This window comes from Drosophila innubila, assembly GCF_004354385.1.
Source record: "Drosophila innubila isolate TH190305 chromosome 3R unlocalized genomic scaffold, UK_Dinn_1.0 2_E_3R, whole genome shotgun sequence".
NCBI lineage: Eukaryota > Metazoa > Arthropoda > Insecta > Diptera > Drosophilidae > Drosophila > Drosophila innubila.
The window spans coordinates 19,692,138-19,715,935 of record NW_022995380.1 but is presented as its reverse complement, the minus strand read 5'-3'; the positions used below and the strand labels follow the sequence as shown (position 1 = coordinate 19,715,935).

Below are 23,798 nucleotides of genomic sequence, written 5' to 3'. Positions count from 1 at the left end.
CAATTAATGCTTGCTCACAACGTGCAACATCTAACCAGAAACATGGTAATAGTAACAGAGACACGAGTTAGTGGTTGGGGGGGGGCACAGATGGAGACCAGGAACACAAAATGCCGTTTCTCCAATCGTTGTCCGCCACATGCAGCGTCCCCATCAAATATGCAACTAATAAAATGCACCAGAGGTATAACATAAATTACGCGTACTCGTAACGTGGAATTAGTTAAACTCATTAACATTTCGCTAATTCTCTAACTAACCGCATGCATTTCTCTCTCTCTTGCTATTTTTCTATCTTTTCTAGGCAAAATGTTTCTACGCCGTTGCACTTTTCTGCTGTTACTCTGCCTAATTGCGAGTGACGCGAACGCTGCGCGCAAAACAAAGCGTCCTGTCAAGCCCGCCAAGCAGACAATACCACGCACCAATGTGACGCCAGCGCCTGCGGCATTAGCTGCCACAACGGGTAGCAACAGCGGCACCACCAGCGAACAAATCGCCGATGTGGCACCACTGACCACCAGCAGCAGCAGCAGCAGCAACAACAACAACATTGAGTTGCCTAAACCCCTGGTGCCACAAATTGATGCACAGCCTGAGCCCAAGACAGACAAATTGCCAGAGACGGACGAGGAATGCGATCCAGATATGATTGGATTTGAAATAATTACAGGGTAAGTGTCACAAAGTCACTTAATAATAAACAAAATTCACAATCTATTTTCACTTTTGCTTTGGTGCTTCAACAAACATAATTCAAGTTTTTTTAATACATTTTTTAATGAGTCGAGTCTCACAATTTTTGGCCAATTAGGCAATTTACATAGAATCAAACGGTGTTAACGGTCTTTGCAGTAAAGCAGCCAACAAACGTGAAACATTGCTAACTGCCCACCCAAAATGCAAATGAAGTGGGAGTTCATTTGTAGGCGTGTCAGGTGGGCGAAACGAGGCTTGTCTAATCGTATAGTTTGTTTTGGGTGCCAGACAACAAAAACACAAAGTGCCGCCGACAGCAGCTGCTTATGAGCTTTCCTCACTCAGCGCAGGCAGCTAACGGCAGCAAGTTCGTTGCCTGAGTCTTTTGTTTTGATGCTTACTCATAAGCCAGTTATGCGGGGGCCCCCATGACGTTATATTTTCGTCTCACTTTCATTTTTTATTTTCAACGCGGCATCAGCTATTGTTTACCCATCAATTTGGATTTAAAAAGTTAATGAATTGATTAATTTAAATTGATAGTTTTGTTTCGATTTTTGAGAAAATACAGGAAATTGCTTTAAATGGGATTCTCGAACTAATTAATGCTTGTGAATGCTATTAAACGAGATGAATGCTATTAAAATAGATGAATTGAAAAAAAACTGGTTGAAAGATAGTGACAGCTATCTATTTTTGATTGTAGTTCTGCTTCAGCATAATCGTATAATGAAATGGGGGAACAAGTGAACTCCAAGTTAGTTTTTTATATTTACAGACAGTAGGCTTAACTCATACATAACATAATACTCGTATCTAAGAAATTCTTTCTAATCGCCGTCGTCACAATAAAATTGTACCAGTCTTACCAAAATAAAAAAATTCTTTACGCTTAACTAAAACTAGTTACAAAATTGATTTATGCAGATAACAAAAAGTTTTTTGAAATTGGTTGCTCAATTTAATAGATGAATATGTTGTCTGTTTTTACAGTTATGTGCTGTCGGCACCCTCAAAATTGTTGGATACACTTGCCGGTACTCTGATGCTTACGGACTGTTTGGAGGCATGTCAGAGCAATGAATCCTGCAGTTCTGTCAACTATGAAACCGGCTTGTGTGTGCTGTTCAAGACGACCGCCGATAAATTGCCAGGTGAGTTAGAAAGTGTGAGAATTTCAAATAAATGAAACTGTTTTGCTGCAGCAGTTAATGTTGTTGTTGCTGCTGTTGCTGTTGTTGTTGTTGCTGCAGCTGCTGTTTTGTGTGCCAAAGAAAGTTCAATAATTTAGTTGGCCACTCATTCATTCAATTACTGAGTTCTAGTTCATGGTGGCCATGGCGCATAAATCACCAGTGTTGTCAGTGTTGAATGCGAAACACGCCTTTTGCTTTTACGCATGATTTGGCAGGCATAGACAGAGCGACGACAACAACGACAACAACAACAACGGAGCTCCAAGTTGGCCTGGGCCCAGGAAAACTAGATTTTGCCTATTCTGCAAACTGGCTTTTGGCATTGCCTTGCGTTTTGCGGTAACGCATAATTTCAAGCCAGCCTTGTCGTTGCTGTTGTGGCTGCAACTGTTGCTGTTGTGGCTGCAACTGTTGCTGCGTTTTCTCAACGCCTGTTACTTTGTAGTGAAGGGGCGTGTGCGTAAAAAACGCATCGCACGCACAAAACACGCACGACACCGAATACCGTTTATTTAATGGGTGTTTTGGTTTTCGATTTAATTTTGTTTTGTTTTTTTTTTGCAGGCTCACTTTCGCGCTCACAGTTTCCGGTTTTCACGATCTACGCACAGAAATCGTGTTTGGGCGTGCGTCCTTGCTCCAAGGCCTGGTGCGTTGATCGCGTTCAAGGTTACCGCCTCCCCGAACATGTCAAATCTAGTCAGACGGTCTTGTCGCGTCGCGACTGCCTGGAACTCTGCCTGGGCGAAACGGAGTTTACATGCCGGTAAGTAGTGTTAACCTGTAACTACATACATACATAAGTAAGTTGAAGATGGTCAGCTGTTTTGCTTGTTTATTACGATTGCATAATACGAGTATCCAGTATATACAAGTTGATCCAGTTATGAAATGAGAAACCTGATATCCGAGTGTAAAAAGGCAGATGAACTGATTTCAGTTGCTTTTTCTATTTATGATACAAAGTGTGGCAGATGAAGCTGTCAAATTGATTTAGTTGCAGCACTGATCAAGATAATTGGTAGACATTTAACACACTGAAAAGTTTAGCAGCTGTGTTCTAAAAAAATGTGTTGTTTTATTATATTTTCGGGTGTTGTTTTACTTCAATTAAAAATATGAGTTTAAATGTATTTATTTTAATATTTCTTCCAATTCACCAGATTTTGGTATTTAGCTATTAGATTAATTCTTTTTGAATTCAAAGCTCCTTTCAAAATTAAATGAGAAGTCGAGCAATTATATTTTAAAATAACTTATGTATTGTATTGTTTTTATTGTAATTAAGGGAAATGGGGGTGCTAATTTTGTCAGCAGATTCTCTTTAAATATTAACGAAAAATGAAATCTCTTATTTTGGTTGGTTTTTGGAAATGCAATTGTCAGCAAAATATTCTAAATTTTATGCAATGAAGTTGATTTGCTGAAAAGGTTTAAGATTCTAAGTTACTTGTTTAGTCTTCAACTGCTTTAAGCAGCTTCTCTATTCCTTGCACTGTACTTAATGCTATATCTTTCATTCTTTCTCTCTACAAACTTTCCACCTTTCAACTTTCCTGCTCTATCAATGCGAACTCCTCTGCCGCTCATAACTCTCCCCATGCGCAGTTCGGCCAACTTCTATCGTCACTCGGGACTCTGTGAACTGTCGGACATGGATCGTATAACCCTGTCAGCTGGCAACAGCGTTGAGGCCTATGAGGGAGCTGATTACTTGGAGAACAACTGTGCTGAGGAGCCGAGCAAACTGTGCGAATTCAAGCGCATTTCGGGCAAGATTATGAAGACAGTGGATTCCGTTTATCAGGATATTACCACCATTGATGAGTGCCGTGATCTCTGCCTGAACTCACCATACAGGTAAGACTCTTGTTATGTGACAACTAACGATTGATTCTCACACAACAGTTCTTCACGTACTCTGACAGATGCCACTCGTATGACTACAATGACACTGGCGATATGGTCTGTCGTCTGTCGCATCACAGTCGCGCCACGTTGACGGATGTGAATGATCCCTATTTGGATGTGCCAGAGGCAGCCACCTACGAGTTGTCCGCCTGCTACAATGTGTCGATTGAATGCCGTTCCGGTGAGATGATCACCAAGATTCGCACCTCCAAACTGTTTGACGGCAAGGTCTATGCCAAGGGAGCACCCAAGTCTTGTGCTGTGAATGTGAACAACTCGTTGGAGTTTGATTTCCGCATGGGCTACAATGATCTCGAGTGTAATGTGCGTCAAAGTGCCTATGGTCGCTATATGAATGATATTGTGATACAGCATCATGATATGATTGTCACCTCATCCGATCTGGGACTCGCTGTCAGCTGTCAATATGATTTGACCAACAAAACAGTATTGAATGATGTTGATTTGGGTGTCACTGGCGAGATTGAATCATCGCTTAGCGAAGAGATTACCATCGATTCACCGAATGTCATAATGAAGATCACGTCACGCGATGGCAGCGATATGAAGCGTATTGCCGAGGTCGGTGATCCGTTGGCATTGCGTTTCGAAATTGTTGAACAGAACAGTCCATATGAGATCTTTGTACGCGAACTTGTTGCCATGGACGGATCGGACAGCGCGGAGATTACACTGATCGATGCTAATGGTTGTCCCACCGATCAATACATCATGGGCACCATACAGAAGCTGTCGCACAATCGTAAAGTTCTTCTCTCCCAGTTTGATGCCTTCAAGTTCCCATCGAGTGAGGTGGTACAATTCCGTGCACTGGTTACACCCTGCATTCCACGCTGTGAGCCCGTCATTTGTGATAGCGAAGATGGCGCCAGCGGTGAGCAGAAATCTCTTGTCTCCTTTGGCCGCAGGAAGCGTTCGGTTCTCAATGGCACCGATGGTGGTAAGTGTGGCCAGCAGCTGGCTTCTGGCTACTTGGCTTCTTGGCTTCTAGCCATGGCTCATTACGTTACTAACTAGTTGTAAATTCACAGCCGAGTTCATGGTCAGCACACGCCAGCAGCGTCAGCGTCGAGATGTTAGCCCAACCCCAGCCGATGATAACATACTGCTCGTGCAGTCCATACAAATCACAGACAAGTTTGGCTTCCAGGCCGAGGATGGCAGCGATCTTGCCAGCATGAACGCTGCCGAGCCCCATGAGAAGGCCTACGCGGGCGTTGCTCAGGACAAGCTCACTTGTCTTAATGGCTATGGTAAGTTCCTGTTCCCTCTGTGAAAATGCCCAATCAAGAGCGCATCAAAGCAAGCTTCTAAATTCAGTGCTGTCTGCGTAGATCAGAAATAGAAGTAGCTAAAAATATCACACAACTGTTTTCAAAATTCTCAACATTTTTGTTAAAGAAAATTTAAAATTTTTATCTTTTATTCTTTTGCACATATTTATAACGCTCATATCATCATAAGTGTACATCATTTTTTTAAAATTACACAACTTTAAATTGTAATACTCGTAGACAATCCTATGGCCAAATAGCATTTACATTTTTTAAATTTTTTTTATATAATATTTAACCTGGCCCATATCATACATTTTTAAAACTATGCTGAAAAGTGGAACAATTTAGTTTTCTCTGCCAAAGTAAAACAAATTATTGACCTTGGCATTTTTGACCTGGCAGCGAAATGAAAAATCGTACTTGTATCTTCGAAATTTTTACAATGTTTGGGACCCATTTAATACCGAATTTTATTTCTTTATTAAAAGAATTTTATACTTCAATTATTCTCTAATTTTTTATCAGTAATATAATATTGAGAGTATTTTGAAACTATCTGCAATACTGGAAGAGTTGTTTAGAGTTTAAAGCTAATTGAATTTCTTAAAATGTTGTAGCTTTAGCAATTTCAAAATAGCTAGAAAATAGCTAAAAATGACAGCGCTGGCGATATCTTCTGCTGCTGCTGCTTCACTGATTTGCATAGACAAGACAGAGAGAACGTTGTTGACGTCGTGCTGTTGCAGTCAGCGGGTGGCGGATGGCGGATAGCGGATGACGGTTGGAGTTTGGAGTTTGGCGGCTTTGAGGATTCAAATGCGTTCTGAAACTGCAACTGCAACAGCAACAGCAGCACAGCTGTCCACTGGCTGTTGCAGTTGCAGTTGCGTCGTGAGCCAGCGGCTTGTTCTGGCCATTGTTTGGCTGCTCGCTAATTTTGATAATGAATCAATTTTTCATCATTGCCACTGACGATTGCATGAGAAATAAATTGGTTTTTGGATTTTGAATTTACTAGATGTGATTGCTCTATGGCTCATGTTCAGAACGTGTTCCGCTCAAGTTATGATGTTGAATGTTGGACGTTGCTCACGACCAGGTCACTGGTTCAATGTGATGTGCCTCGCCAGCTGTGCCCAGGATGAGTTCTTGCCGCTGCATTACTGCACGCCTCATTTTCGTGCGGCGCGAAAAAGTTTGCACAGTTAGTTGCAACTTGAAACCTTCTCCTCTGTCTCTCTGTCTCTCTCACTCTCTTTCCCTCTATCCATGGCCTTGGTCTTCCTGTTGCATGTGTCATTGCTTTGTAGAGCAATTGCCATGCACGTTGGCCATGCTGCATTAAAACAAATGCAGCGTTGAAGCGTTAAATTTACAGCTTGTTAGACGGCAGCAGGTCCAGTTGCCGCTGCTGCCAATGTTGCATTAGGCGCACTTGGTCTCCAGTTCTTGCAGCAGCAGCAGCAAACCGCATTAATTTCTGTTGCAATTACGCGGCGTTGCAGCAGCAAAGCGAAGCGCGTCGAGCTCATTGTCCGCAATTAGAGCAACGGTTTTCTCCTCAGTTTAAGCTCATTTGCCACACACATTGTGAATCGGGAGCGAGTGCGAGAGCCGACCAATATTAATGCGTGTGGCATGTGGCATGTGGCATGCGGCAAGCGGTATGTGGCAATCAATCCAGAGGCCAGCTGCTGCTCCCATCATACTCCATAATTCATCCAAATTTATTCGAATTATGCATTTATTCATAGCTCCATTTCAGGCTTAATTTCGTTCTAACCATAATTATTATTGAAGCCACAAGCTTAAACTGTTCAACTTTTAAGACTGCTATTACAGTTTATCCAAAACGCATCTACTTTCTTAGCTTTGATCAATTTAATCAATGGGAAATTACTTCATCTTAAACGAATGATATTCCAATTGAAAATAATATCATAATTCTCTAGATCTTACATGAAGCTGTAGTTTTTATAGCCGGATATTACTATTGTTATTAGAAATAAGAATTTGTTATTTTAAGAAAATATTACTATCATGTTATGATTTTTTTCCTTTTCAATCTCCAAAATGTTCACCCCATCTTTTGGCGAATGATTTAAAGAACCTACTTACACACCTACTATTTAAATAACTGACAGGCTTATTGAGTATCATAACTTTTTTTAGTGCTTTTCGTTTAAAGCTTATTAGTTTCATTAAAGGAACATTACTCAGGTTAAAATGTTTGAGTATTAACTTCAAGAATAATTCAAAAAACCGGTTAGATTTAATTTCATGCGTTTATTTTTCTTAGTTAAACGAGCATCTTAATTAAAAAGTTACCCAAAAACTTCGTTAGTTCTACTACATGCGTTTCATGTTAATATTTTTGGTTAGTTTCCTTCACTTTCAATTAAAAATACACTTTAAAAAAAAAATTCTAAACAAAATGTAAGTGCATAGTACAGTTTTATTACTAACTAGATATTATTCCTGATTATTTCTAGTCACTTTTTAATGAACACTTTGCTCAAAATGAAATAAATAAAGTGAATATAAGAATAAATAAAAAAAGTAAGGGCGATTTTCATTCGTTAAAATACATAAACCTGTCAGAACATAGATTTATTCCTGTAGTTTAAGTAATATTTATACTAGTATTTCGAGTGCTAATTATAAATTGGCCAGAATCACATTTGTTTTTATTACTTTTGCTTTCACTTTTGAATTCACTTGTTAATAAGTAACCTTATAATAAAATTACTTTAGTTTAATGTTGTTCCTTGACCTGATTAGTTTCTTTCACTTTCGTATAAATACAAAAACGAACATTTCGCATCATTTCTTCAATGACCAATTGGTTTTCTTCGCTTTCATCTGAGATGCACATGCACATCCGAATTGTGCACCAGTTCCCATAGTGTTATTTATCAAAAAAACAAGATATCGTGCAGTAACAAATGTATGTTCATTGTTCTAAGTTTGAATCTGTTGTGTGTTTGAGTTTATTTTTAAATTGTTTAACATTTGATTGCTTTTGTGGGCGCTCTACAGACTTAACGTTTAACGTAATTGTAATAATTTTGTGGGTATATTTTTCTGTTGTTGTTTTCATTGTTGCTGTTGTCTACGCACAGAGTCGAGTCTGACTGACAGACAGAGAGACAGAGAGACAAACAGATAAAAGGCAAAGCAAGCACATAAATAAAAGCTCAAGTGCGTGCGCTTTGTTATTGAAACTCGTTAAAGTCATTGCCAACAGACCACGACAACAACAATGTTGTTTTCTTCATGTTGTTGTTGTTGTTGTTGTTGCTTGGGTTAGTTTTGGTTGTTTTTTGTTTGTTCGCGCTTACTTTTTATGGGCATTTGATGTACAACAGTACAACAACATGCATATGGAGTACGCTGTAATCTGTGATAGTCATCAGGTAACATCGACGTCGTTGCTCTTAAATTCTGATTTCGTGAACTGGACGACAACGACAACCACAACAACAACAACAACAACGACAACGACAACGCATGCGAGTTAAGCTCTGTGCACTTTGGCGGCACTTTCACCCGATTTCTACCATTGGCATTGGCATTTCGAATTTCCTCTGTCCATTGATCCCACCGTCTACCGTCTGCTCTTCTCGGTCTGCAGCAATCTTCTATCTCCGGTTTGGAGTTTTGAGTTTCGGTCTCGACTTGCGGCTTATTTATGTATGTTTGTATGTGGCATGTTGCACTTTTTGAGAACCAAGTGTAGCAGCATTAAAAGTGAAGCCTGCTGCAATGACCAAAGTCGAAATATGCAACTCATGCATTAAATTGTCGCTGTTTTATTTCTCATTGTTTTTGTTTATCTTCAACTTGTTGCTGTCAAACTTGGTCACTTGGTCGTTGTTGTTCGGTCGTTGGTTTCGTTTCCCTGTTCGCCTTAAGCATTATATTATGGCCTTAAACTGGGTCAAGTGCCGTCCACTTTTGTTTTCTTTGATAACTAAGTCGTTTCGTCGTTTCCTAGTTCCTCATTATCTCTCTTTCGCTCATTCGCTTTGATGCTCATTTTCCTGTTTTGATAAGCATATCGGTCTTTAGATCATTTCAAAAAACTAGGTGAAAAAAATCTGTAACTTTTGAACTAGGTGGAATATCGGTCGAAAGTCTAAATATATATATTCTAAACACGTTAAAGAAAATTCATAAGAAAGGGCATAAATCAACGATCAAAACTTGTGTGTTTTTCAACATTTAAAAGGCGATAAAAATTAATACAAAGAAATTATTTTTTAACTTTTTGATTTTGAATTTTTTAACACTCACAGAATCATACACAAAAGTCGGTTAGTTTAAATAGTATAAAATCGAATTTAAAAAAAAACCTTAAGTTGGAAAAATATATAATACTTTAGCATCATATAAAAAAATTTGTATCTTTGTCCTGACTCACTGACTCACTTTCAATAATATTTATATTTTTAAATTAAGCTTAAGAAAATAAGTCAGTTAACATACAAAATTACGTTTTATTCCAGATCATAGCTCGATTCTAAGATATTTTGGTATAAGATTGTTCATATGAAGCGTTTTATTCTCAAACACCTCAACATTGAAAAGTTCCACACGCCACAATAAGTTTATTAAAAATTTAAAACCTTTTCCATTAATTATTTTAGCCACTTTTTAATCAAACCACATGCAGAATTTGATCAAAAAAAATATAACGATATTGATAACTATTCTTTCTTTCTCTTATTCATTTCAGGTCTCATTTTTGCCGGCTCACTATTTCTACTTGCCCAGCTGAGCATCTTTGGCATTTGGAAGACTGTGCAGCGTCGCACGCGTAAAGAGCGTTATCTTTATCAGCAGGAGCCCACGCCCACTATTACATACGGTGCGCCCACAATTCTTTACGGACCACCACCGTCCACAGCCTCGGGTGCGTCGCATGTGAGCAGCGCCAAGGATACGCTGAACAAACTCTATGACAGCGGCATCAATGGACGCTATGGGCAACAATACTAGATGTGGATGCCAGAATACATAGCTCTCACAATTAGCTGGGAATAATCGCAATATGCCTCGAAAGCTTCAAAAGATTCGATGAGACTTGAAATACTTAGCACATATTCGCCAAGCAGCGATCCATGAAAATCATTTGAAAATTTTAGTTTAATTTTACGTAATCTTAGCTTAAGCATAATTAAGAATTAATTTTACTATCAATTACGAACATTTTCTTTAAAGAAAAAAAAAACCATTCAAATGCGCGCTTTTAAATGCACTGGAAAATCCCACAGCATTTTCCAGCATTTTAAAACTGCGCATTGCATAGATAAACTGCGAATTTAGCAAATGAAAGTTCATCAAAACATTTCTAGCAAATTTTTAAGTTTTTAGTAACAGTTTATTTCTCTCTCTTCTAGCAAAAATTAGGCTAATTTTGTGTGAAGTGAATATACATATATTTCTTGGATGCGAGTATCTAAAATCTAAGTCTAAAACTGTAGCAAATGATGTGCATTTATAACTATTATCTATTTTATTTATTTATTTATGATTCGAGCTGCTTTAATAATAGACGCTGCCAAAAAAACATTTCCGCATATTTGCCAAATAATTTTGTATCAAAATATTTGTGTCAAATTCAATTGCAATCGGTGGCGTCTTTAAATTCTCGAAACAACTATTTATTTAACGTACTTACTTACTATTATTGACTTAACTATTTATTGCTAATACATACATATTTATTGCTAATTTATTGCCGAACCGCAGAGAGGTGCTAAGTTTTAGGTGCTTAGTAAGGGGGCTAAACATGCAACATCAGCATAAAAGGCTAACATTTAAGTTTTTAGATTATACGAGACAATGCATTCATATATGAATCTATTTTTTCTAAACAAATTGTACTGATTAAGTAAAGCAATAAACTCTACGCATAATAAACTCTATAAACAATATACAAATAAACTACTTGTGTTTAATTACCTCACAACGAGTATAAAATTACAAATTTTTTCAACTTATTTTTCAGATCTTTAGAAACAATCAATTTATTGGAAAGAGTTTTCAAATATAATCAGCAAAATCAGCAATATCGATGTAAAGAGCTAGAGGCACCAAATTCTAAAGTCAACAAATGAAATGAATTTCTTTGATCAGATATCAAGAATTGGGTTGAGCTTAGGAAAATGATGTTCAGGTTTCCAACCGTGCAATTTAAGTTAATTTTTCAGATTTTAAAAATATTGAATGTTTGAGTTTACTCGCTAAGTCAGAGTAAGCCTTATCTATGGTGCTTAGAATAGGTCATGCTTTAGATTTAAATTGTTATCAGTACCTCAAGTATTTTCAGCTTCGCAGTGAAAGTGTTCCTAGTGCTTAGTGCTAGCAATTTATTGTATCCGCATTGCCATACTAGTTTTAAATTGGGTTTAACATAAACCTTATCTATGGTACTTAGAATAGGTCATGTTTTAGATTTAAATTGTTATCAGTACCTCAAGTATTTTCAGCTTCGCAGTGAGAGTGTTCTTAGTGCTTAGTGCTAGCAATTTATTGTATCCGCAATACCGTACTAGTTTTAAATTGGGTTTAACATAAAGCAGTCGGAAGTGCGGAAGTCCGAAACATTTTTCAATAATTCAAAATAATATATATGGTTGCGCTTCATACACACAAATGAATGTTAATCTAGTTTCAAATAATAAGATTCAAAATGTTGACGAATAAGGAAAGTGTATATACAATTTGCGGTGCTTTAATGCTCAGTGTTTTAGTGGCAACATGTGTGGCCAAGCCAGCGAATGAGCCAAAATTAAACCAAAGGGAGATTGACTTTGATAAAATTAAAGAAAATCTGATAACAGATGACAATAGCGAATATCTCAAATCATATGCTGCCAAGATGTTGAGCTATATGAATCTCACTGTGTCGCCATGCGATAATTTTTATGAATATGCATGTGGCAATTGGAAGCTGGTAAAACCGGAAAGACAATCTGCATCCAAACGTAGTAATCATGGTGAGATTTGGTATACCCTGATCGATAAGACGGAGCAGCTGCTGTTATCTAACTCGACGCTGGCAGAGGATCTAGGCTACGCCAAAGAAATGAGAATTGCACAACAGTTCTATAACGCATGTCTCAGTGCTGAGCTCGTTCCGATGCCAGCAGCTGATCCCGCTTATCTCGCCCTTATCAGGTCGATTGGTGGATTTCCTGCTGTGGACGGCGATGCGTGGCATGCTTCGAATTTTAGTTGGTTTAACATGAGCTGCCACTTGACTAACTACGGTGCACATGGACTGATCAAAGAAAGAATTCTGCAATTTCATCCATTTAGGCCATACTTTGAGCTGCCAGAGCTGGGATTTGATTATATCTTGCATAGTGACACCATTGCCACCAACGTCACCAAAGGATATAAAATGAACGAGAAGCGTATGCGGGGTTATCTTAAGACATATGGACTATCCGATGAAAAGGTCGCCGACGTAATTGACGGAGTGTTTGCGTTCTTGCGGGAAGCTCTTGAGATCGCCGATCGATTTGATGAGGATAAAACAAAATGCATTGCTTTGTCCTCTAATGAGGAGCCCTTCCCCTTATGGAACAACTACTATGATATTGCGTGGGCCGGTCCCATTTTCAATGAAGTAATTGATCCCTTCTGCGACTTCTACTACCATGAGTTGGATAAGGTGTGTGCCAAACACAAGCCGGGAGTTGCCAATTATCTGGCCATGAAGCTTCTTTATTCCATGGACTTTAAACTGGAGACCTCCAAGTTCCAGCGCGATAGTTGTATGCTCAATTTACTAGCCTCGGTGCCTTATATCTTAAACAAGTTTTACTTATTGGTGGGTATTGATTTACTTATCTCTATTTTTGAATCATTCTTAACAATAACCCTTTTTGTATTCAGAAACACTTTACGGACAAAACCAATACGGAAATTGCGAATATAATCGTGGAGTTGCGGAAGAGTTTGGTATATCTTTTAAAAAATGCCAATTGGATAGACGAGGATACTCGTAGGAACACGCTACTCTTAGAATCTGAGATCTTACCGCGAATTGGGGCATATATAGATGACAATCTCACTGAGAACATTATACGCAAGATGAACAATCTAACTTTCGTCCCAGGCAGTTACGCCATTAACAACATCAACTTAAGGAAATTCCGTATATACATGAAACGTTACCATGGATTCCATCACAAAGAGCTGTCCAGTGAAACGAAACCGTCGGAATTACTGTTAGGAATAGTCCCAAACTCATATTATGTTTATTGGGAAAATTCAATCAATATCATGGCGGGAGTACTGCATCCACCAATGTACCATGAGGCATGGCCCAATTCGCTTAAGTTCGGCACCATCGGTTACGTCGTGGGTCATGAGTTGGCACACGGATTTGAAGTCAACACTGATCGCTTCAATTGCTACGTAAATCATTTCAATAACATTCTAATACCAGAGATCAATCGCACGATCAACGGCTATAAGACCCAGAATGAGAATATTGCAGATAGTGTTGGATTACGTATGGCGATGGGTGCATATCGAAGCCACATGAAGCAGCTGATCAGCGAAAATAACTCCTCAAATGTGTTAAAAAACGAACAGATGCCCGGTCTGGATTTATCACCAGAGCAGTTGTTCTACGTGGGCTTTGCACAGGTCCTTTGTGCCGACTACAAGGAGGAAACCTACTGGGAGGAATGGACTGATGATCACGTCATGGAAAAGTACCGAGTCCTTGGCACTGTCACTAACGACGAGTATTTTGCACAGTCCTTCAACTGCCCGTCTGGCAGTCCAATGAATCCGAATTCTAAAAAATGTCGGATCTGGTAGTGTAGCGTAAAACGCTGCTGATAAGCATGAGCGGGTTCATTTAATTATTGATGTAACTTTGAATAAATATGAACATATGTGTGAATAAATGCCTGCATGGTTATTTAATCGACATTAGTTTATATTTAATTACTCTACAGCTAAATTAGTCGATAATGTACAATGAGCATCGAAAATTCTTCCTCAATTAAAATAAACAAGGGACTAATATATCAAAATAATAAAAGTAGCTTATATAAATAATGATATATTGTTATTTGACTCATGCCATAATCACTGCGGACGGCAGTTCGCGTTAGTGACGAAAGCAGCACGAAGGGTGCGAAAGGCGACTAACTATATATACAGCTAAGTTGGAAAATTTGCTACGACTGTCCGATCAGATCGAGTTATATACCGATCGACAGGTTTAGTTCTAACTTACAAAATGGCGTACTAAAACTTTTTCTAACCAACCTGGGTCATGAGATACGGGGGTGTAAGTGGGAGGGGAAAAATTTTGATAATTGCAGCTTATGAGGCCGCTGGGGCTTTTTGGTAAAATTTTTTATTTTTTAAAAATTCTACCCTAAAATACGCGTCGATTGATACCTCAATCACCCAAATCCGATAACTGATTCAAAAGATAAATAAATTTGAAAATTTTAGTGGACTTCTCAAAATGAAATGAAAAGTCAGTTTGTTTGTCTGTTTGTCTGTTTGCATCAAAGCGCTAAAGAAGCTTAAATGTAATGATGGGGATTGATTCCTTTTCAAAAATCTAGAAATGTTTGTTCTACGACTTTTTCAATTTCCCGCCAGTTTAGCGGGAAAACGCTAAATCCGCCAAAATTGAAATCTCAACAGTTTCCAAACCATAGAAGCTACAGATATGTTCTATATATCATTAGAAAGGTGTGTTTGAGGGCTTTTAGGCGTACCTTTAAACTTTTTAACTGAAGTACTCAGGTAACATTTTACAGGTGAAATAAAGTTTTTTAGCTTACATTTTGGCGATTTCTGACAAAACGGCTCTAACGATTTTTGTTAAATTTTAATATATATGTTTTTTCGTTTTTTTATAATAATTTATATTTTTATTTAAAATTTTTAGATTAATCTGAATTTTGTTCGTCACAAAATTGAATATCAGAAATTTTGGGTCTAGAAATTGCTTTCGTCACTAGACTTTTACCTCGTTTAGAGGTTTTTTTTGTTTTGAAATACACTTTAAAACTGAACTCGAAACATAATTCATTAAAATTATCACACGCTCATTGGAAAGATAAATAAATGTGTTCAATAAATTTGTAAACATATTCAAGTAATTACAGCTAACACGTTTTTAGACATGGCAATACACATCAACATAATAAAAGCAGTTTATGTAAATAATGATATTTTGTTCCATAATTTGAAATACACTTTAAAACTCAACTCAAAACATGAATTCATTAAAATTATCACACGCTCATTGGAACGATAAATAAATGTGTTCAATAAATTTGTAAACATATTCAAGTAATTACAGCTAACACGTTTTTAGACATGGCAATACAAATGGGTTGTCAAAAATTGATGGATGGATTGACAGAGTGTTGACAGTAGCGACCTTTAGCTCATTAGCAAGTGCCTGCTCAATTTGTTGTATTGTTTGTCAAGCAGTTAAGCTTGATGTATGACAAAGTACGTTCGCAGGTAAGTGTAAGAGTGTAAGAGAATTGCCATATCACAAAAACACCTGTGTGTATTTCTGCGGGTTTTCTGGCTGCTGGACCGAGAGCGCATAGACAAAAGTGTTAATCAAATTAAGAGGCATAGCAACAAGTTTAGCGAGGCGTTTTACGATCTCTTTAACGCTTCAGCTACGCACGCCATTAAGAACTCTCAAGAACTGATCACAAATTCAGACTATCAGAATCACTTAAAAAACAGAAAAACGTAAGAAAACTGAGGCGGCGGCATCCATTAATCATGCGCAAAAGAGGATCAATGGACGCGTGCCGTTGCCTCAATTCAATGAAGACATCTCACTTGAAAGACCAAAGACTAGAGACCCGAGACACGAGACCAGAGACCAGAGAGGTCTCTGAGATGAGAGTGCTGAGACCTGAGACCTGAAACCGTGTCCAATTCAGGTGCGAAGACGCATGTGCGTCGTGCGTTGCCTTGAATAAAATGCCTCTATTAAAAAAGCATCAGGCGGCGTTGACAATTTTTATGGGCGAGTCTAGTGCGTATTTGGCGTTCAACCAGCTTGTTGGTATTCCTATTGGCCAACTCTACACAGGAAAAAAAAAATTATATAAAACTTAAGCCTAAAATTCTTAAATTCAGCATGTATTTTTCTAATTATGTATTCAGAATATTGTTAAATTTAGACAAAATGCGTATAATATATATAATATAATATATTTAATCTGAATATAAAAATATTAAAAAATCGCGTAAAACAAAATATTGCTGAGAAAAATCGTGCTTAATTGAACTATATTGTACTTGGTTTAAGTAAATTGCGAAATTCCGAAATTTTTTTCTCAGTGTTGCATATAGATACCGATGAGCGCCCCATGTGGCTGCACGATGTTGGCCAAGTGTGGGCATTAGCGTTGACAGCTATGCAAATAACTGGCCATTAAGACTTTGTCATTTAGCAATGTCTTTTAATTAACGCTATGCTCTGTGGCCTATAACAAAAACTGAGACGGTGCAAATGTTAGCTGAGGATTAGCTTTCTAAATAAATACAATAGGCTGGCTAGGAGCTTGAGTAACACCCACACTTCTTGACACTTCTGACCGACGATTGACAAACGTTTGCTCGCATTTGGCCCACATCGCTGCATATAAAGCTCGCATTGAACACCCTCACGCTTTATGGCCATTTGCATTTGCATTTAAATGCTTTTGGCAGAGCTGATTTTCTTCGAGCGCTTCCTAAGCATCCGACTAAGATTTTTTTCTTTTTCTTCTTCTTCTTCTTATTTTTGTTTTAGCCATGTTGGCTGCATCACGATTTCTGGCTTGGCTTGTCTTGGCCTGGCCTGGCTGAAATGCCTAGACCTGGGCCGCCTGTTGCTTTCTTGATTTTCTCAGCTTGTGTTTGTTTACAGCTGCTCGCATTGATTGAAAAATTATGCACTTGCCATGACGATGGGCAATGCCAAATGCCAAACGCCAAACGCTTAAAAAGACCAGAGACCAGTGAAATTTCCACAAACGGCACACCGAACCTTATATGCCTAATCTGGCATAGATACATACATATAAAAGCTGCACAATTATCGACACTAGAAACAGGCTATCGTGTCGATAGTTGTTGTTGGCATTATTAAAAGTGTTGCGAAAATATCGGTAGAATAACAAATACATATTTCAATTGGCAGAGAAAATTTTGACATCTTCTGGTTGTTAAAGTTCTTATTGGCATTGAGATCATAGATATTCTTATAAGTAGATATTGTAGTTACATTTTATTACATTAAATTAGTTATCGATTTTGTTTAATTATCGATACCTATTTCATTTAATGATTATTATCAAAATTATGCTTTAATATTTTAAAATTAACTTATCAATAATGTAACAGTGATAATGTTTTTTTAATAAATAAATACACTTTTCCAAATATGCAAAATATTATGAATAAATGAGAAAAATGAATTTTACGTATATTATTTACAAATTGATTTAATTTTCACTCAGTTCTTTACAACAGTATAATTTATATTTGGCAAATAAGTGGAGATCATGGAATGCTTAACAAGCTGACCGACATTGACGATATTCCATTTCGGAAGCAGTGTATAGCATAGTTGATAATAGCTGGAATTTTAGCACTTCAAACGAAAAACGTTTTTGCATTTTGGCAGCCTGAAAGCGAGGACGGGCCTGGTTACTTTTCTTTTCGCCAGCTTGTCCTGCTCATTAGCAATCCAGGCAGCGGTGCACCGCGGTGTCTTTGGCAACAACAACAACAAAAACAAAAACGACGTCGACAGCTGTTAGCCAGTTTTCACCTAATTAAGCAAACAAAACGTGTGGGAAATGGACAACCCCTACGTATAGTCGAATCCCCACTCCTTACACCTCTTCTCTTGCTGATAACTTTCGCCCAGTTGGCAACAGAGAATATCGCTGCAATTGAAGCTGAAAATGAAGCGGATTTCTAGTTTGAGGTTGAGGTTGGGGCTGGGCCAAACTAATTGCCTCGAACATGGGGTTTAAATAGCAGAAGGAATGCACCCAAAACATTTGTCTCTAATTGCAGCATTGCCCAATTGGGCAGGCCAAATTAAATTAAATACAGCCCCAGACTAACAACAACAACAACAATAACAACAACGCGCAATGCGCAACGGAAACCGGCAAACTGCAACGGCAACGGCAGCCGCATCTACAACAACAACAACATGTATGAACGCCACGATCGAGGAGCTCGAAATTTAGTTGCCCAGTATCTTTTTTTTCGAGCGCAATCGATTTAATTGTAATTGTAACTCGATTTAAAAAATTAAAATTTAACAAAAAAAAAATCAAAAAATAAACAATTAAAAATATACAACACTTCCTGGATTTAAATTCAAAACGTCCCGATCACAGACGTATGCAGTACAGAGTTTAACAAAAATAAGTTTATAATCGCAATTATTATTTTATATTTGAGCAATAATTGCAAAAAAGTAAAAACAAGTTGTGAATAATATATAAAACTCTTAAATTAAAAATTTAATAAAAAAAAATATTACAATAAATACAAATTCGGATTGATTACAATAACAACTTTATTTCAGATATAAAATTTTTAACAAAGGATGGAAAAATATCACATATTCCTTGATTCAAATGTCAAAGCCGCATCTTTAAAATTAAACCAGATCTGCATTTACATTATACGAGTATTGTCACCAAATTTGGTTTCTCTTCTCTCTGAAGAAACAGACATCGTCACACACCCATAAGCCTTTTGTAGCCTTTGGGTAATGGGCTAACAACGAGGCACTACAACAATTTGTTGCAAAAATACAAATTGGAACATTTGTAGGAGCGTTGCGCAGTCGCAGTCGCAGTCGCCGCCGCCGTCACCGCCGCCGTCGCCGTTGCTGTGAGAATTTATGGCCCTGCCGGGGTCACTGCCTAGTGGGATAACATCTGTTGACGCGTCGTGCGGCGCAATGCGCATGCAAGGCGCTCTTGGCCAAAGGACATTGACCAGGCAGGGCAAGTCCATAGCCAGACTAAGAGATAGCCAGACATTTAGGTAGACTGTGGGACAGACAAACCGTTGCAGAGCACAGTTGAAAAACCATTAGAAATTGCAAAAATGCTTCAGTTAGCTGCTTCGTGGTATTGGCCATTGAGACAAAACGGTCTCCAAATTCCGTTGTGAGAAGATTAAAATTGTCTGCAGTTGTTGAGCTCTTAATTTGAAGGATAAATATATGTGGGAATACCCTTAACCAGAGCATTACAATATATAACATCTAGATGGCGTCCATTTATAACGGCATAATAAAGCTGTGCAGGCAGCTAAATAATTTGTAATTTTTCTATCATAAAAGGCACGACTAGGAAATACCCTGTCTACCTTAACGCAATTAAAGTATGTACTTATATCTATAAGTAAATAAATATTTATTATTACATAAAAAAAAAATAATACATAATTATAACAAATTTTAAATTTTAGTATTAATTTTTTTTAAACAATAACTTTTTTGAAAACCTTAAATAACGTAAAATAAATTCAATTTGAAAAATCAATATAGAAAAAATCAATTAAGAATTCAACCAAATTACAAGCCTGTCTCCTACAAGCCTGTCTCCTGTTAAGCATACACCTCACACAATTTTCCCTGGGTATCGGCTATAATAAATAGCATTTCAGAGAGCTTACTGTACCGTAGCTCTTATTAAATATCTTGAACTACAGTTTTTCTTAACGGTTAATGATTAATGGAAGCACTTCTTAAGGCTGTTGGCTGCATATTTAGTTATTGGAACGGAATGGAATGGAAGATGCAACCCTGGGCTGAGTTACGAGTACTTCCGTTGGTCCGATCTGCCAAACAATTGGCAACTGTGCGAATTTCTGATACACCGAATCCGGCTGCGTATTCAATTTGGCCAATAACAATGCTTGGCGGAGGCTGAGGGCGTGCGTGAAAATTGACTTGGATGCACAAGGAAGGCCGCTGGCATTTCTCTCTCACGAAGCCAACATGGATGCTGTGTACGATTGGCAAAGGTTGGACCCAGCCCAGACCCAGGCCCAGGCCCGTGGCCAGGTCTAGGCCGAGGTCTAAGGTTCGGTCTTGGTCTCGGGTTCAGGACAACAATCGCAGTAAGTGATTACGTAACCAGTGCATTGTTCTTTTCGGGCTGCGTTTTTATTTCATTGAACAACGCAATGCTGTGAAGAGACTCCTTCGTCTTGGCCAGGCTTATCAGAATCAAACGGCGCGAGGAAGCTGCTGCACTCAGGTAAAAAAATAATTTATTCACAGCCATTATGCGCTGCGAATTTATGCCACTTCCTGGTGGAACAACTACAAATAGCCATTTAAAATGCGATAAAAATAGCGCCAACGGGCTCAAGCAAACAAAAACAAAAATACATACATATATATATATCAGTTAAAAACCGAAGATGCTGCACACACCAAACTGGGGCGTGGCCAGGGCGTTTGGCCGCTCAGCCGGCGTTTTGCCACAATGACTGCCAAGCATGAAACCGTAAAATGGTTTTTCAATAAGCAGACCGCAAAAAAAGGAAGAAAGAGAGTGAGAGATTTAACCCTATATGTTATTTCTGAACTTTCCTAAAATAATTTTTTTTAACAATGTTTTGATATACGTACCTTAAACAATGTACAAGAAGAGGAGGGTAAATTTGTTAAAATTTGGTGCTTTAAAATAAACTAATATAATGGACTTGGGACAAAAATAAGAGAAAATAGACTTAAGTTAAAAAACTTACCTAACATTGTTTACGACTTGGGGTTTGATAATAACTTTTTTTCCTCAGAGAAGACAAATTTGCATTTCATTCTTACTATATTTAACTTGAAAACACCATTATGATGCCATTGACTTATATTATTCAATTATGACTGATTTCTTTTAGGATGGGAATCGAACCGAGTTTTTTTTATTTTATATTTATAACAACTTAAAGATATTTTGATGTTAATATATAGAAAATAATGTACATAACTTTGATAAAATATTAAAAGAACTTAAAAAAAAAAAACGTTCTCTTGTGTTAAGAGCATTTATTATGAACCTATCTTTTATGGTTACAAATTTAAACCTAAACTAATAAATTAAGATATGCTTACAAATGCTATTAACAAGATCTATAGGCGTTATGTTTTTTGTAATACCAGACTATTTACTTTACTTTACTATAAAAATATTTATTTTTAAATTTACGCACGCTTAAACGTCATGTTACAGATATGTCACTTGGGTACATAAAGGGTTAAGCCAGAACCTGAGTTGGAGTCTGAGTCAAGTTTGAGTTTGAGACGAAGCCGGCGAAACAATGCGACAAATATTTGAATATGTTAATTAGTTTAGCAATGTTGCAAGCGTTTTGTGGTTGCCGTTGTCGTTGTTGCCTGGGCACGATCAGTTTCTATCGCCGGACGTGCATCGGAGCAGTCTAATTTCATGTGTTGCCATCTTGTTAGGACTGTTAGAAGCAGTTAGTAGTGCAGGCAAAAGCGTTTTGCATCTTCGCACCACAAGACTAACGAGCTGCATGCAACAACATGCCGCATGCTGCATGTTGAATGCCGCATGCCGCATGATGCAAGTGCAATGCGATTCATATTTACGAGTATGCCACAATCTGTCGTATATATATATATATATGTACGTATACGTATTAAACACGTACAGATATTTATGATTGGTATGCAGGTTGCTTGCTTCTTGTCTCCTGTTGTTGTTGTCCATGGTGTCCATGGTGTCCATGGTGTCCGTGTTGTCATAGCCAGCGGCCAATGGACCACACACATACAATGCAAGCCATGGCCAATAAAGCTGCCAATGAGCCTGACTAAAAACAACTGACAACTGACAGCCAAGCAGCCTTATAAAGTCACAGGCCAAGTGAGCCAAAGAGCCAATCGGCTCTGCATTTTCCCCATTTGCACGCAAAGCTTAAGCCTAAAGAGAGAGAGATGCCAGATGTACATATCTATATTTGTATGCGTGTGTGTGTGTGTGTGCTACCCTGTGTTTATACGAAGCTCATTTTGCTAAATCATCTCATGAAACGCTGTCAAAATTGCGAATTGACAACTTTTAAATACCAAATTATCTGTTTTTAGTGGAGCATAGGTCGAAAAAAGCTCGATTCCCAACGAAAACAATCTTTTTAAAATCAATGTTTTTAACACGGTCACTGATCGTTTTTTTCTATAGTTCCCCTTGCCGCTTTTTCCAAAACTTCAAATAATCATAACTTTGGCAAATATTAACCGATTTTCTTGCGGAATGTCAATTTTTTCATTGTTTGGCCTCTTATTTAACCCTGCATTAAAATTGGAAATTTCTATTTTTACCCATCACTGTCCATTTTTGCCATACTTTAACCTTCCATACCATGCCTTCGCCCTTACCTTTGTTTAAACATTTGTGCATAACTTTGTCAAATCTTAACCAATTCTCAAGCTGAATGTCATATTGATCATGGTTTGGCCGCTTAATTCATTCTGCATTCAAATAAAAAAAAAATTTTCCCCTCGATCTCGGTTTTGATTTTGATTTTAAGGATCCCCCCTTTGGAATTTCGAAAATTGAAAATTTTAAATCTCATATTTTCACTTTTAATGAACTCTTTTTACCGCAATTAGTATAAAATATTTCATTCAAAGTTTGGATTTACATAAATATTCAACTACCAAATTCCGAAATATTTTGCAGATAAAATTTGAGTGGAATTAGAAAATACGGGCTTTAGAGTAGTTTGAGTTTGAGTTTGAGCAGCTATAAAAAAGCTGAAAAGTCAACACTGATAGTGTGTCGCATAAAAAGATCAAAGTTGTTCATGAAATGCGTCGTATAAACGAGGTATAGGTGTGTGAGTGTGTGTGTGTGTGTGTGTGAGTAGCATACTCTTACCTTGCGTGATATTGCTGTAGGTGTTGCCCGGGCAGCAGCTGATGGCTTTGACAGCTACTAAATTCTAAATTCTACTTAAAGCGCGCGCTCGCGACTCGACGCACGTTCCTTGTCCAATTTTGGGCAGCAAGCGGCGCTTATCGTTTGCCCATAAATTTAGTGCTTCTTCTTCTCCGTCTCTTTCGTCTTTGTGTTCGGGTGTTGCCAAATATTGCCAAGTTGGAGGTCCTAGGCCAATAACTTGCCATGACACGCAATGAAGTTGTTTGCCGTTGCCTTTTGCCTGTTTTTTGTTTTTGCGCTCGAAATTTTTTCTCTTTGGTATAAAAATGCAATTAACGGCACTTGTTGCATTGAAATTGTTGTTGTCGTTGTTGTGTTTGCTTGTTGCTTTGCCTGTGACACGGCCCGAACCGAACACGATACGACAAACATACACCATTACAGCGAAATTAATACATAGAAATTGTACTTCGTACTTTGTACTTGTTTGACAATTTTTCTGCACTTTGAGAAAGCATAAAAACGCGCACTTTGAAAATAGTGCGCAAAAGTTGGGTTTGAGTATTCGCCAATCTACACTGTTGCCAACTACTTGAATGCAGCGTTGCCAATCTAGTGCAAACAGAAACATCGCCAGCGCTGATAAAAATTGTACATTTAAAAATGCAAGAAACTCAATAAAAAATTAATAATTTGATTAAAATTTAAATTTAAAAATTAGACAAAATTAAGGTTAA

At 37.8% G+C, this 23,798-nt stretch overlaps 2 protein-coding genes across 2 annotated transcripts; both read left to right on the top strand.

Annotated features, from left to right (window-relative positions):
• Nucleotides 1-309: 309 nt before the first annotated feature.
• On the top strand, nucleotides 310-11,029 carry LOC117790905. The gene is made up of 7 exons (XM_034630516.1): nucleotides 310-674; nucleotides 1,693-1,853; nucleotides 2,460-2,661; nucleotides 3,504-3,755; nucleotides 3,824-4,767; nucleotides 4,859-5,080; nucleotides 9,843-11,029. Exons 1-7 carry the CDS (start codon nucleotides 310-312, stop codon nucleotides 10,103-10,105), a joined length of 2,409 nt encoding a protein of 802 aa, XP_034486407.1. The 3' UTR covers nucleotides 10,106-11,029.
• Nucleotides 11,030-11,801: 772 nt separating this feature from the next.
• Nucleotides 11,802-13,948, top strand: LOC117792828 (membrane metallo-endopeptidase-like 1). The gene is made up of 2 exons (XM_034633115.1): nucleotides 11,802-12,947; nucleotides 13,013-13,948. Exons 1-2 carry the CDS (start codon nucleotides 11,802-11,804, stop codon nucleotides 13,946-13,948), a joined length of 2,082 nt encoding a protein of 693 aa, XP_034489006.1.
• Nucleotides 13,949-23,798: the final 9,850 nt, after the last annotated feature.